The sequence below is a fragment of the Somniosus microcephalus genome, chromosome 8 (genome assembly GCF_052327205.1).
Source record: "Somniosus microcephalus isolate GS21.2 chromosome 8, FLI_Smic_1.0, whole genome shotgun sequence".
Taxonomy (NCBI): Eukaryota; Metazoa; Chordata; class Chondrichthyes; order Squaliformes; family Somniosidae; genus Somniosus; species Somniosus microcephalus.
The window spans coordinates 107,033,592-107,047,237 of record NC_140994.1 but is presented as its reverse complement, the minus strand read 5'-3'; the positions used below and the strand labels follow the sequence as shown (position 1 = coordinate 107,047,237).

General features: G+C 61.9%; 1 protein-coding gene across 2 annotated transcripts in view; it reads left to right on the top strand.

The window, feature by feature from the left end:
• uimc1 (ubiquitin interaction motif containing 1) overlaps positions 1-13,646 on the top strand; it is a 61,904-nt gene that overhangs the window by 12,992 nt on the left and 35,266 nt on the right. For both annotated transcript variants that reach the window (XM_085995055.1, XM_085995054.1), the window contains exon 3: positions 9,876-9,967. In XM_085995055.1, the coding sequence (XP_085851181.1) occupies positions 9,876-9,967 (92 nt within the window). The remainder of the gene's footprint in view (positions 1-9,875; positions 9,968-13,646) is intronic.

The following is a 13,646-nucleotide window of genomic DNA, read 5'->3' as shown; positions in this document are numbered from 1 at the left end:
CTCTCGGTGGGGAGGCAGTGAGTGTGTGTTGTTCCCTGTGTCTCTCGGAGGGGAGGCAGTGAGTGTGTGTTGTTCCCCGTGTCTCTCGGAGGGGAGGCAGTGAGTGTGTGTTGTTCCCCGTGTCTCTCGGAGGGGAGGCAGTGAGTGTGTGTTGTTACCCGTGTGTCTCGGAGGGGAGGCAGTGAGCGTGTGTTGTTCCCCGTATCTCTCGGAGGGGAGGCAGTGAGCGTGTTTTGTTCCCCGTGTCTCTCGGAGGGGAGGCAGTGAGCGTGTGTTGTTCCCCGTGTCTCTCGGAGGGGAGGCAGTGAGCGTGTGTTGTTCCCCGTGTCTCTCGGAGGGGAGGCAGTGAGCGTGTTTTGTTCCCCGTGTCTCTCGGAGGGGAGGCAGTGAGCGTGTGTTGTTCCCCGTGTCTCTCGGAGGGGAGGCAGTGAGTGTGTGTTGTTCCCCGTGTCTCTCGGAGGGGAGGCAGTGAGCGTGTGATGTTCCCCGTGTCTCTCGGAGGGGAGGCAGTGAGCGTGTGTTGTTCCCCGTGTCTCTCGGAGGGGAGGCAGTGAGCGTGTGTTGTTCCCCGTGTCTCTCGGAGGGGAGGCAGTGAGCGTGTGTTGTTCCCCGTGTCTCTCGGAGGGGAGGCAGTGAGCGTGTGTTGTTCCCCGTGTCTCTCGGAGGGGAGGCAGTGAGTGTGTGTTGTTCCCCGTGTCTCTCGGAGGGGAGGCAGTGAGTGTGTGTTGTTCCCTGTGTCTCTCGGAGGGGAGGCAGTGAGTGTGTGTTGTTCCCTGTGTCTCTCGGAGGGGAGGCAGTGAGCGTGTGTTGTTCCCCGTATCTCTCGGAGGGGAGGCAGTGAGTGTGTGTTGTTCCCTGTGTCTCTCGGAGGGGAGGCAGTGAGCGTGTGTTGTTCCCCGTGTCTCTCGGAGGGGAGGCAGTGAGCGTGTGTTGTTCCCCGTGTCTCTCGGAGGGGAGGCAGTGAGCGTGTGTTGTTCCCCGTGTCTCTCGGAGGGGAGGCAGTGAGTGTGTGTTGTTCCCCGTGTCTCTCGGAGGGGAGGCAGTGAGCGTGTGTTGTTCCCCATGTCTCTCGGTGGGGAGGCAGTGAGCGTGTGTTGTTACCCGTGTCTCTCGGAGGGGAGGCAGTGAGCGTGTGTTGTTCCCCGTGTCTCTCGGAGGGGAGGCAGTGAGCGTGTGTTGTTCCCCGTGTCTCTCGGAGGGGAGGCAGTGAGTGTGTGTTGTTCCCTGTGTCTCTCGGAGGGGAGGCAGTGAGTGTGTGTTGTTCCCTGTGTCTCGGAGGGGAGGCAGTGAGTGTGTGTTGTTCCCCGTGTCTCTCGGAGGGGAGGCAGTGAGTGTGTGTTGTTCCCTGTGTCTCGGAGGGGAGGCAGTGAGCGTGTGTTGTTCCCCGTCTCTCGGAGGGGAGGCAGTGAGCGTGTGTTGTTCCCCGTGTCTCTCGGAGGGGAGGCAGTGAGTGTGTGTTGTTCCCCGTGTCTCTCGGAGGGGAGGCAGTGAGTGTGTGTTGTTCCCCGTGTCTCTCGGAGGGGAGGCAGTGAGCGTGTGTTGTTCCCCGTGTCTCTCGGAGGGGAGGCAGTGAGCGTGTGTTGTTCCCCGTGTCTCTCGGTGGGGAGGCAGTGAGCGTGTGTTGTTACCCGTGTCTCTCGGAGGGGAGGCAGTGAGTGTGTGTTGTTCCCCGTGTCTCTCGGAGGGGAGGCAGTGAGCGTGTGTTGTTCCCCGTGTCTCTCGGAGGGGAGGCAGTGAGTGTGTGTTGTTCCCCGTGTCTCTCGGAGGGGAGGCAGTGAGTGTGTGTTGTTCCCCGTGATTCTCGGGGGGGAGGCAGTGAGCGTGTGTTGTTCCCCGTGTCTCTCGGAGGGGAGGCAGTGAGCGTGTGTTGTTCCCCGTGTCTCTCGGAGGGGAGGCAGTGAGCGTGTGTTGTTACCCGTGTCTCTCGGAGGGGAGGCAGTGAGCGTGTGTTGTTCCCCGTGTCTCTCGGAGGGGAGGCAGTGAGCGTGTGTTGTTCCCCGTATCTCTCGGAGGGGAGGCAGTGAGCGTGTGTTGTTCCCTGTGTCTCTCGGAGGGGAGGCAGTGAGTGTGTGTTGTTCCCCGTGTCTCTCGGTGGGGAGGCAGTGAGCGTGTGTTGTTCCCCGTATCTCTCGGAGGGGAGGCAGTGAGCGTGTGTTGTTCCCCGTGTCTCTCGGAGGGGAGGCAGTGAGCGTGTGTTGTTCCCCGTGTCTCTCGGAGGGGAGGCAGTGAGTGTGTGTTGTTCCCCGTGTCTCTCGGAGGGGAGGCAGTGAGTGTGTGTTGTTCCCCGTGTCTCTCGGTGGGGAGGCAGTGAGCGTGTGTTGTTCCCCGTGTCTCTCGGAGGGGAGGCAGTGAGCGTGTGTTGTTCCCCGTGTCTCTCGGAGGGGAGGCAGTGAGTGTGTTTTGTTCCCCGTATCTCTCGGAGGGGAGGCAGTGAGTGTGTGTTGTTCCCCGTGTCTCTCGGAGGGGAGGCAGTGAGTGTGTGTTGTTCCTCGTGTCTCTCGGAGGGGAGGCAGTGAGCGTGTGTTGTTCCCCGTGTCTCTCGGAGGGGAGGCAGTGAGCGTGTGTTGTTACCCGTGTGTCTCGGAGGGGAGGCAGTGAGCGTGTGTTGTTCCCCGTGTCTCTCGGAGGGGAGGCAGTGAGCGTGTGTTGTTCCCCGTGTCTCTCGGTGGGGAGGCAGTGAGTGTGTGTTGTTCCCCCTGTCTCTCGGAGGGGAGGCAGTGAGCGTGTGTTGTTCCCCGTATCTCTCGGAGGGGAGGCAGTGAGCGTGTGTTGTTCCCCGTGTCTCTCGGAGGGGAGGCAGTGAGTGTGTGTTGTTCCCCGTGTCTCTCGGAGGGGAGGCAGTGAGTGTGTGTTGTTCCCCGTGTCTCTCGGAGGGGAGGCAGTGAGTGTGTGTTGTTCCCCGTGTCTCTCGGAGGGGAGGCAGTGAGCGTGTGATGTTCCCCGTGTCTCTCGGAGGGGAGGCAGTGAGCGTGTGTTGTTCCCCGTGTCTCTCGGAGGGGAGGCAGTGAGTGTGTGTTGTTCCCCCTGTCTCTCGGAGGGGAGGCAGTGAGTGTGTGTTGTTCCCCGTATCTCTCGGAGGGGAGGCAGTGAGCGTGTGTTGTTCCCCGTATCTCTCGGAGGGGAGGCAGTGAGTGTGTGTTGTTCCCCATGTCTCTCGGAGGGGAGGCAGTGAGTGTGTGTTGTTCCCCGTGTCTCTCGGAGGGGAGGCAGTGAGTGTGTGTTGTTCCCCGTGTCTCTCGGAGGGGAGGCAGTGAGTGTGTGTTGTTCCCCGTGTCTCTCGGAGGGGAGGCAGTGAGTGTGTGTTGTTCCCCGTGTCTCTCGGAGGGGAGGCAGTGAGCGTGTGTTGTTCCCCGTGTCTCTCGGAGGGGAGGCAGTGAGCGTGTGTTGTTCCCCGTGTCTCTCGGAGGGGAGGCAGTGAGTGTGTGTTGTTCCCCGTGTCTCTCGGAGGGGAGGCAGTGAGCGTGTGTTGTTCCCCGTGTCTCTCGGAGGGGAGGCAGTGAGCGTGTGTTGTTCCCCGTGTCTCTCGGAGGGGAGGCAGTGAGCGTGTGTTGTTACCCGTGTCTCTCGGAGGGGAGGCAGTGAGCGTGTGTTGTTCCCCATGTCTCTCGGAGGGGAGGCAGTGAGCGTGTGTTGTTACCCGTGTCTCTCGGAGGGGAGGCAGTGAGCGTGTGTTGTTCCCCGTGTCTCGGAGGGGAGGCAGTGAGCGTGTGTTGTTACCCGTGTCTCTCGGAGGGGAGGCAGTGAGCGTGTGTTGTTCCCCGTGTCTCTCGGAGGGGAGGCAGTGAGCGTGTGTTGTTACCCGTGTCTCTCGGAGGGGAGGCAGTGAGCGTGTGTTGTTCCCCGTGTCTCTCGGAGGGGAGGCAGTGAGTGTGTGTTGTTCCCCGTGTCTCTCGGAGGGGAGGCAGTGAGCGTGTGTTGTTCCCCGTATCTCTCGGAGGGGAGGCAGTGAGCGTGTGTTGTTCCCCGTATCTCTCGGAGGGGAGGCAGTGAGCGTGTGTTGTTCCCCGTGTCTCTCGGAGGGGAGGCAGTGAGTGTGTGTTGTTCCCCGTGTCTCTCGGAGGGGAGGCAGTGAGCGTGTGTTGTTCCCCGTATCTCTCGGAGGGGAGGCAGTGAGTGTGTGTTGTTCCCCGTGTCTCTCGGAGGGGAGGCAGTGAGTGTGTGTTGTTCCCCGTGTCTCTCGGAGGGGAGGCAGTGAGCGTGTATTGTTCCCCGTGTCTCTCGGAGGGGAGGCAGTGAGCGTGTGTTGTTCCCCGTGTCTCTCGGAGGGGAGGCAGTGAGCGTGTGTTGTTCCCCGTATCTCTCAGAGGGGAGGCAGTGAGTGTGTGTTGTTCCTCGTGTCTCTCGGAGGGGAGGCAGTGAGTGTGTGTTGTTCCCCGTGTCTCTCGGAGGGGAGGCAGTGAGCGTGTGTTGTTCCCCGTGTCTCTCGGAGGGGAGGCAGTGAGTGTGTGTTGTTCCCCGTGTCTCTCGGAGGGGAGGCAGTGAGCGTGTGTTGTTCCCCGTGTCTCTCGGAGGGGAGGCAGTGAGCGTGTGTTGTTCCCCGTGTCTCTCGGAGGGGAGGCAGTGAGTGTGTGTTGTTCCCCGTATCTCTCGGAGGGGAGGCAGTGAGCGTGTGTTGTTCCCCATGTCTCTCGGAGGGGAGGCAGTGAGCGTGTGTTGTTCCCCGTGTCTCTCGGAGGGGAGGCAGTGAGTGTGTGTTGTTCCCCGTGTCTCGGAGGGGAGGCAGTGAGCGTGTGTTGTTCCCCGTGTCTCTCGGAGGGGAGGCAGTGAGCGTGTGATGTTCCCCGTGTCTCTCGGAGGGGAGGCAGTGAGCGTGTGTTGTTCCCCGTGTCTCTCGGAGGGGAGGCAGTGAGTGTGTGTTGTTCCCCGTGTCTCTCGGAGGGGAGGCAGTGAGTGTGTGTTGTTCCCCGTGTGTCTCGGAGGGGAGGCAGTGAGCGTGTGTTGTTCCCCGTGTCTCTCGGAGGGGAGGCAGTGAGCGTGTGTTGTTCCCCGTGTCTCTCGGAGGGGAGGCAGTGAGTGTGTGTTGTTCCCCGTGTCTCTCGGAGGGGAGGCAGTGAGTGTGTGTTGTTCCCCGTCTCTCGGAGGGGAGGCAGTGAGCGTGTGTTGTTCCTCGTGTCTCTCGGAGGGGAGGCAGTGAGCGTGTGTTGTTCCCCGTGTCTCTCGGAGGGGAGGCAGTGAGTGTGTGTTGTTCCCCGTGTGTCTCGGAGGGGAGGCAGTGAGTGTGTGTTGTTCCCTGTGTCTCTCGGAGGGGAGGCAGTGAGCGTGTGTTGTTCCCCGTGTCTCTCGGAGGGGAGGCAGTGAGTGTGTGTTGTTCCCCGTGTCTCTCGGAGGGGAGGCAGTGAGCGTGTGTTGTTACCCGTGTCTCTCGGAGGGGAGGCAGTGAGCGTGTGTTGTTACCCGTGTCTCTCGGAGGGGAGGCAGTGAGCGTGTGTTGTTCCCCGTGTCTCTCGGAGGGGAGGCAGTGAGCGTGTGTTGTTCCCCGTGTGTCTCGGAGGGGAGGCAGTGAGCGTGTGTTGTTCCCCGTGTCTCTCGGAGGGGAGGCAGTGAGTGTGTGTTGTTCCCCGTGTCTCTCGGAGGGGAGGCAGTGAGCGTGTGATGTTCCCCGTGTCTCTCGGAGGGGAGGCAGTGAGTGTGTGTTGTTCCCCGTGTCTCTCGGAGGGGAGGCAGTGAGTGTGTGTTGTTCCCCGTGTCTCTCGGAGGGGAGGCAGTGAGCGTGTGTTGTTCCCCGTGTCTCTCGGAGGGGAGGCAGTGAGTGTGTGTTGTTCCCCGTGTCTCTCGGAGGGGAGGCAGTGAGTGTGTGTTGTTCCCCGTGTCTCTCGGAGGGGAGGCAGTGAGCTTGTGTTGTTCCCCGTGTCTCTCGGAGGGGAGGCAGTGAGTGTGTGTTGTTCCCCGTGTGTCTCGGAGGGGAGGCAGTGAGTGTGTCTTGTTCCCCGTGTCTCTCGGAGGGGAGGCAGTGAGCGTGTGATGTTCCCCGTGTCTCTCGGAGGGGAGGCAGTGAGCGTGTGATGTTCCCCGTGTCTCTCGGTGGGGAGGCAGTGAGTGTGTGTTGTTCCCCGTATCTCTCGGAGGGGAGGCAGTGAGTGTGTGTTGTTCCCCGTGTCTCTCGGAGGGGAGGCAGTGAGCGTGTGTTGTTCCCCGTGTGTCTCGGAGGGGAGGCAGTGAGCGTGTGTTGTTCCCCGTGTCTCTCGGAGGGGAGGCAGTGAGCGTGTGTTGTTCCCCGTGTCTCTCGGAGGGGAGGCAGTGAGCGTGTGTTGTTCCCCGTGTCTCTCGGAGGGGAGGCAGTGAGCGTGTGTTGTTCCCCGTGTCTCTCGGAGGGGAGGCAGTGAGCGTGTGTTGTTCCCCGTGTCTCTCGGAGGGGAGGCAGTGAGCGTGTGTTGTTCCCCGTGTCTCTCGGAGGGGAGGCAGTGAGCGTGTGTTGTTCCCCGTGTCTCTCGGAGGGGAGGCAGTGAGTGTGTGTTGTTCCCCGTGTCTCTCGGAGGGGAGGCAGTGAGTGTCTGTTGTTCCCCGTCTCTCGGAGGGGAGGCAGTGAGTGTGTGTTGTTCCCCGTGTCTCTCGGAGGGGAGGCAGTGAGCGTGTGTTGTTCCCCGTGTCTCTCGGAGGGGAGGCAGTGAGTGTGTGTTGTTCCCCGTGTCTCTCGGAGGGGAGGCAGTGAGCGTGTGTTGTTCCCCGTGTCTCTCGGAGGGGAGGCAGTGAGCGTGTGTTGTTCCCCGTGTCTCTCGGAGGGGAGGCAGTGAGCGTGTGTTGTTCCCCGTGTCTCTCGGAGGGGAGGCAGTGAGCGTGTGTTGTTCCCCGTATCTCTCGGAGGGGAGGCAGTGAGTGTGTGTTGTTCCCCGTGTCTCTCGGAGGGGAGGCAGTGAGCGTGTGTTGTTCCCCGTGTCTCTCGGAGGGGAGGCAGTGAGTGTGTGTTGTTCCCCGTGTCTCTCGGAGGGGAGGCAGTGAGTGTGTGTTGTTCCCCGTGTCTCTCGGAGGGGAGGCAGTGAGCGTGTGTTGTTCCCCGTGTCTCTCGGAGGGGAGGCAGTGAGCGTGTGTTGTTCCCCGTGTCTCTCGGAGGGGAGGCAGTGAGCGTGTGTTGTTCCCCGTGTCTCTCGGAGGGGAGGCAGTGAGTGTGTGTTGTTCCCCGTCTCTCGGAGGGGAGGCAGTGAGCGTGTGTTGTTCCCCGTGTCTCTCGGAGGGGAGGCAGTGAGTGTGTGTTGTTCCCCGTGTCTCTCGGAGGGGAGGCAGTGAGTGTGTGTTGTTCCCCGTCTCTCGGAGGGGAGGCAGTGAGCGTGTGTTGTTCCCCGTGTGTCTCGGAGGGGAGGCAGTGAGTGTGTGTTGTTCCCCGTGTCTCTCGGAGGGGAGGCAGTGAGCGTGTGTTGTTCCCCGTGTCTCTCGGAGGGGAGGCAGTGAGTGTGTGTTGTTCCCCGTGTCTCTCGGAGGGGAGGCAGTGAGTGTGTGTTGTTCCCCGTATCTCTCGGAGGGGAGGCAGTGAGCGTGTGTTGTTCCCCGTGTGTCTCGGAGGGGAGGCAGTGAGTGTGTGTTGTTCCCCGTGTCTCTCGGAGGGGAGGCAGTGAGCGTGTGTTGTTCCCCGTGTGTCTCGGAGGGGAGGCAGTGAGTGTGTGTTGTTCCCCGTGTCTCTCGGAGGGGAGGCAGTGAGCGTGTGTTGTTCCCCGTGTCTCTCGGAGGGGAGGCAGTGAGCGTGTGTTGTTCCCCGTCTCTCGGAGGGGAGGCAGTGAGTGTGTGTTGTTACCCGTGTGTCTCGGAGGGGAGGCAGTGAGTGTGTGTTGTTACCCGTGTGTCTCGGAGGGGAGGCAGTGAGCGTGTGATGTTCCCCGTGTCTCTCGGTGGGGAGGCAGTGAGCGTGTGTTGTTCCCCGTGTCTCTCGGAGGGGAGGCAGTGAGCGTGTGTTGTTCCCCGTGTCTCTCGGAGGGGAGGCAGTGAGTGTGTGTTGTTACCCGTGTGTCTCGGAGGGGAGGCAGTGAGCGTGTGTTGTTCCCCGTGTCTCTCGGAGGGGAGGCAGTGAGCGTGTGTTGTTCCCCGTGTCTCTCGGAGGGGAGGCAGTGAGTGTGTGTTGTTCCTCGTGTCTCTCGGAGGGGAGGCAGTGAGCGTGTGTTGTTCCCCGTGTCTCTCGGAGGGGAGGCAGTGAGCGTGTGTTGTTCCCCGTGTCTCGGAGGGGAGGCAGTGAGCGTGTGATGTTCCCCGTGTCTCTCGGAGGGGAGGCAGTGAGCGTGTGTTGTTCCCCGTGTCTCTCGGAGGGGAGGCAGTGAGCGTGTGTTGTTCCTCGTGTCTCTCGGAGGGGAGGCAGTGAGCGTGTGTTGTTCCCCGTGTCTCTCGGAGGGGAGGCAGTGAGTGTGTGTTGTTCCTCGTGTCTCTCGGAGGGGAGGCAGTGAGCGTGTGATGTTCCCCGTGTCTCTCGGAGGGGAGGCAGTGAGCGTGTGTTGTTCCCCGTGTCTCTCGGAGGGGAGGCAGTGAGTGTGTGTTGTTCCCCGTGTCTCTCGGAGGGGAGGCAGTGAGCGTGTGATGTTCCCCGTGTCTCTCGGAGGGGAGGCAGTGAGCGTGTGTTGTTCCCCGTGTCTCTCGGAGGGGAGGCAGTGAGCGTGTGTTGTTCCCCGTGTCTCTCGGAGGGGAGGCAGTGAGCGTGTGTTGTTCCCCGTGTCTCTCGGAGGGGAGGCAGTGAGTGTGTGTTGTTCCCCGTGTCTCTCGGTGGGGAGGCAGTGAGCGTGTGTTGTTCCCCGTGTCTCTCGGTGGGGAGGCAGTGAGCGTGTGTTGTTCCCCGTGTCTCTCGGAGGGGAGGCAGTGAGTGTGTGTTGTTCCCCGTGTCTCTCGGTGGGGAGGCAGTGAGCGTGTGTTGTTCCCCGTGTCTCTCGGTGGGGAGGCAGTGAGCGTGTGTTGTTCCCCGTGTCTCTCGGAGGGGAGGCAGTGAGTGTGTGTTGTTCCCCGTGTCTCTCGGTGGGGAGGCAGTGAGCGTGTGTTGTTCCCCGTGTCTCTCGGAGGGGAGGCAGTGAGTGTGTGTTGTTCCCCGTGTCTCTCGGAGGGGAGGCAGTGAGTGTGTGTTGTTCCCCGTCTCTCGGTGGGGAGGCAGTGAGCGTGTGTTGTTCCCCGTGTCTCTCGGAGGGGAGGCAGTGAGTGTGTGTTGTTCCCCGTGTCTCTCGGAGGGGAGGCAGTGAGCGTGTGTTGTTCCCCGTGTCTCTCGGAGGGGAGGCAGTGAGCGTGTGTTGTTCCCCGTCTCTCGGAGGGGAGGCAGTGAGTGTGTGTTGTTCCCCGTGTCTCTCGGAGGGGAGGCAGTGAGTGTGTGTTGTTCCCCGTGTCTCTCGGAGGGGAGGCAGTGAGCGTGTGTTGTTCCCCGTCTCTCGGAGGGGAGGCAGTGAGTGTGTGTTGTTCCCCGTGTCTCTCGGAGGGGAGGCAGTGAGTGTGTGTTGTTCCCCGTGTCTCTCGGAGGGGAGGCAGTGAGCGTGTGTTGTTCCCCGTGTCTCTCGGAGGGGAGGCAGTGAGCGTGTGTTGTTCCCTGTGTCTCTCGGAGGGGAGGCAGTGAGCGTGTGTTGTTCCCCTTATCTCTCGGAGGGGAGGCAGTGAGCGTGTGTTGTTCCCTGTGTCTCGGAGGGGAGGCAGTGAGCGTGTGTTGTTCCCCGTGTCTCTCGGAGGGGAGGCAGTGAGTGTGTGTTGTTCCCCGTCTCTCGGAGGGGAGGCAGTGAGTGTGTGTTGTTCCCCGTGTCTCTCGGAGGGGAGGCAGTGAGCGTGTGTTGTTCCCCGTGTCTCTCGGAGGGGAGGCAGTGAGTGTGTGTTGTTCCCCGTGTCTCTCGGAGGGGAGGCAGTGAGCGTGTGTTGTTCCCCGTGTCTCTCGGAGGGGAGGCAGTGAGTGTGTGTTTGTGTTTCTCCTAACGCTTTCCCTTTCCTTGCCACAGTGACCGAGGGGATGCTGAGGACAGCAGAGATACAGGTTCCTGTGCAAGTGTCGTTGGTCACCCAGAGGATGATGTGCTGTTTATTTGTGCTGGTGGGTATGGATTGGTGGATTCACGAGCGAGACTCCAGTTCTTAATGTGTAGAGTCCTTGGATTCATTGATTCGTTAACAGTAGGTTCCCTGTGAGCAGGTCGTCAATGAACCGATGGGTTTTTAGTCACCACTGACGAGTCACACGCCGAATTGGGCCACTCCCAGAGTACACACAGCTCACATCACACGCCAGTGACTCACCGACTCCGGGCCCCCTCCCCCCCCCCATCACACGCCAGTGACTCACCAACTCCGGGCCCCCTCCCCTACCCCCATCACACACCAGTGACTCACCGACTCCGGCCCCCTCCCCCCCCATCACACACCAGTGACTCACCGACTCCGGGCCCCCTCCCCCCCCATCACACACCAGTGACTCACCGACTCCGGCCCCCTCCCCCCCCATCACACACCAGTGACTCACCGACTCCGGGCCCCCTCCCCCCCCCATCACACGCCTGTGACTCACCGACTCCGGGCCCCCTCCCCTACCCCCATCACACACCAGTGACTCACCGACTCCGGGCCCCTCCCCCATCACACGCCAGTGACTCACCGACTCCGGGCCCCCTCCCCTACCCCCATCACACACCAGTGACTCACCGACTCCGGGCCCCTCCCCCATCACACGCCAGTGACTCACCGACTCCGGCCCCCTCCCCCCCCATCACATGCCAGTGACTCACCGACTCCGGCCCCCTCCCCCCCCATCACATGCCAGTGACTCACCGACTCCGGCCCCCTCCCCCCCCATCACACGCCAGTGACTCACCGACTCCGGCCCCCTCCCCCCCCATCACATGCCAGTGACTCACCGACTCCGGGCCCCCTCCCCCCCCATCACACGCCAGTGACTCACCGACTCCGGGCCCCCTCCCCTACCCCCATCACACGCCAGTGACTCACCGACTCCGGGCCCCTCCCCCATCACACACCAGTGACTCACCGACTCCGGGCCCCCTCCCCGAACCCCCATCACACGCCAGTGACTCACCGATTCCGGGCCCCCCCTTTCCCCCCATCACATGCCAGTGACTCACCGACTCCGAGGCCCCTCCCCCCCCATCACACACCAGTGACTCACCGACTCCGGGCCCCCTCCCCCCCCATCACACGCCAGTGACTCACCGACTCCGAGGCCCCTCCCCCCCCATCACACGCCAGTGACTCACCCACTCCGGCCCCCTCCCCCCCCATCACACGCCAGTGACTCACCCACTCCGGGCCCCCCCCCTACCCCCATCACACGCCAGTGACTCACCGACTCCGGGCCCCCTCCCCCCCCATCACACGCCAGTGACTCACCGACTCCGGGCCCCCCCCTCCCCCCATCACACGCCAGTGACTCACCCACTCCGGCCCCCTCCCCCCCCATCACACGCCAGTGACTCACCAACTCCGGGCCCCCTCCCCCCCCATCACACGCCAGTGACTCACCGACTCCGGGCCCCCTCCCCCCCATCACACGCCAGTGACTCACCAACTCCGAGCCCGCTCCCCCATCACACGCCAGTGACTCACCGATTCCAGGCCCCCTCCCCCCCCCGCCATCACACACCAGTGACTCACCGATTCCGGGCCCCTCCCCCCCCCGCCATCACACACCAGTGACTCACCGATTCCGGGCCCCCCCCTCCCCCCATCACATGCCAGTGACTCACCAACTCCGAGGCCCCTCCCCCATCACACGCCAGTGACTCACCGACTCCGGGCCCCATCCCCCCCATCACATGCCAATGACTCACCGACTCCGAGCCCACTCCCCCCCCCCATCACACGCCAGTGACTCACCAACTCCGAGCCCGCTCCCCCATCACACGCCAGTGACTCACCGATTCCAGGCCCCTCCCCCCCCCGCCATCACACACCAGTGACTCACCGATTCCAGGCCCCTCCCCCCCCGCCATCACACGCCAGTGACTCACTGATTCCAGGCCCCTCCCCCCCCCGCCATCACACGCCAGTGACTCACCGATTCCAGGCCCCTCCCCCCCCCGCCATCACACGCCAGTGACTCACCGATTCCAGGCCCCTCCCCCCCCCCCCCCCGCCATCACACACCAGTGACTCACCGATTCCGGGCCCCCCCCCCTCCCCCCATCACATGCCAGTGACTCACCAACTCCGAGTCCCCTCCCCCATCACACGCCAGTGACTCACCGACTCCGGGCCCCATCCCCCCCATCACACGCCAGTGACTCACCGACTCCGAGCCCACTCCCCCCCCCCATCACACGCCAGTGACTCACCAACTCCGAGGCCCCTCCCCCATCACACGCCAGTGACTCACCGACTCCGGGCCCCATCCCCCCCATCACACGCCAGTGACTCACCGACTCCGAGCCCACTCCCCCCCCCCATCACACGCCAGTGACTCACCAACTCCGAGGCCCCTCCCCCATCACACGCCAGTGACTCACCGACTCCGGGCCCCCTCCCCCCCCATCACACGCCAGTGACTCACCGACTCTGGGCCCCCTCCTCCCCCCATCACACACCAGTGACTCACCGACTCCGAGCCCCCACCAAAGCTTCCCCTCCCCCACCGTCACAGGCCTGTGTCCAGCTGGGCACTTGGCATCTATGGCTATGGGACCTGACAACATCCTGGCTACAGAAGCAGGCGGAGGCCACCTATATCTTAACCCAGTCTACCCACCTTGCTTGAATAACCCTTGATAATTTAACCCAATAAAAATTTGTTGATCTCAGTCTTTAAAATGTTGTTTCGCCCAGCATCCACCACTTTGTGCAGTCCAGAATGGCAGTTTGATGGGACAGTGTAGAGGGAGCTTTACTCTGTATCTAACCCGTGCTGTACCTGCCTTGGGAGTGTTTGATGGGTCAGTGTAGAGGAAGCTCAAACTGATCATGACTCAGGAGCGGGTGGATCAGTTTGATGTGAAAGTGTAGAGGGTTTTCTTTTATTAGTTCGTTCCTGGGATGTGGGCATCGCTGGCAAGGCTAGCATTTATTGCCCATCCCCAATTGCCCTTGAGAAGGTGGTGGTGAGCTGCCTTCTTGAACCGCTGCAGTCTGTGGTAAATGTACTCCCACAGTGCTGTTAGGGAGAGAGTTCCAGGATTTTGACCAAGTGACGATGAAGGATCGGCAATAAATTTCCAAGTCAGGATGGTGTAACTTGGAGGTGAACTTGCAGGTGATGGGGTTCCCACACGCCTGCTGTCCTTTTCCTTCTAGGTGGTAGAGGTCGCGGGTTTGGGAGGTGAAGCCGAAGAAGCCTTGGCGAGTTGCTGCAGTGCATCTTGTAGATGGTGCACACTGCAGCCACGGTATGCCGGTGGTGGAGGGAGTGAATGTTTAAGGTGGTGGATGGGGTGCCAATGAAGTGGGCTGCTTTGTACTGGATAGTGTCGAGCTTCAAGTGTTGTTGGAGCTGCACTGATCCAGGCAAGTGGAGAGTATTCCATCATACTCCTGACTTGTACCTTGCAGATTGTGGAAAGGCTTTGGTGTTGTATCCGTGTGTTAATAGAGACACTGAAGGCAGGAGTTGGTTTCACAGGTGTTTACTGAACAAAGTCTGGAGGTGAACTAACTGATACAACACAATATACAGGCTTATATAGCCCGAGCTTACAGTACACAGGGGGCTCTTAATGGCACATACACTACATTTGGGGAGTCAGGAGGTGAGCCACTCGCCATAGAATACC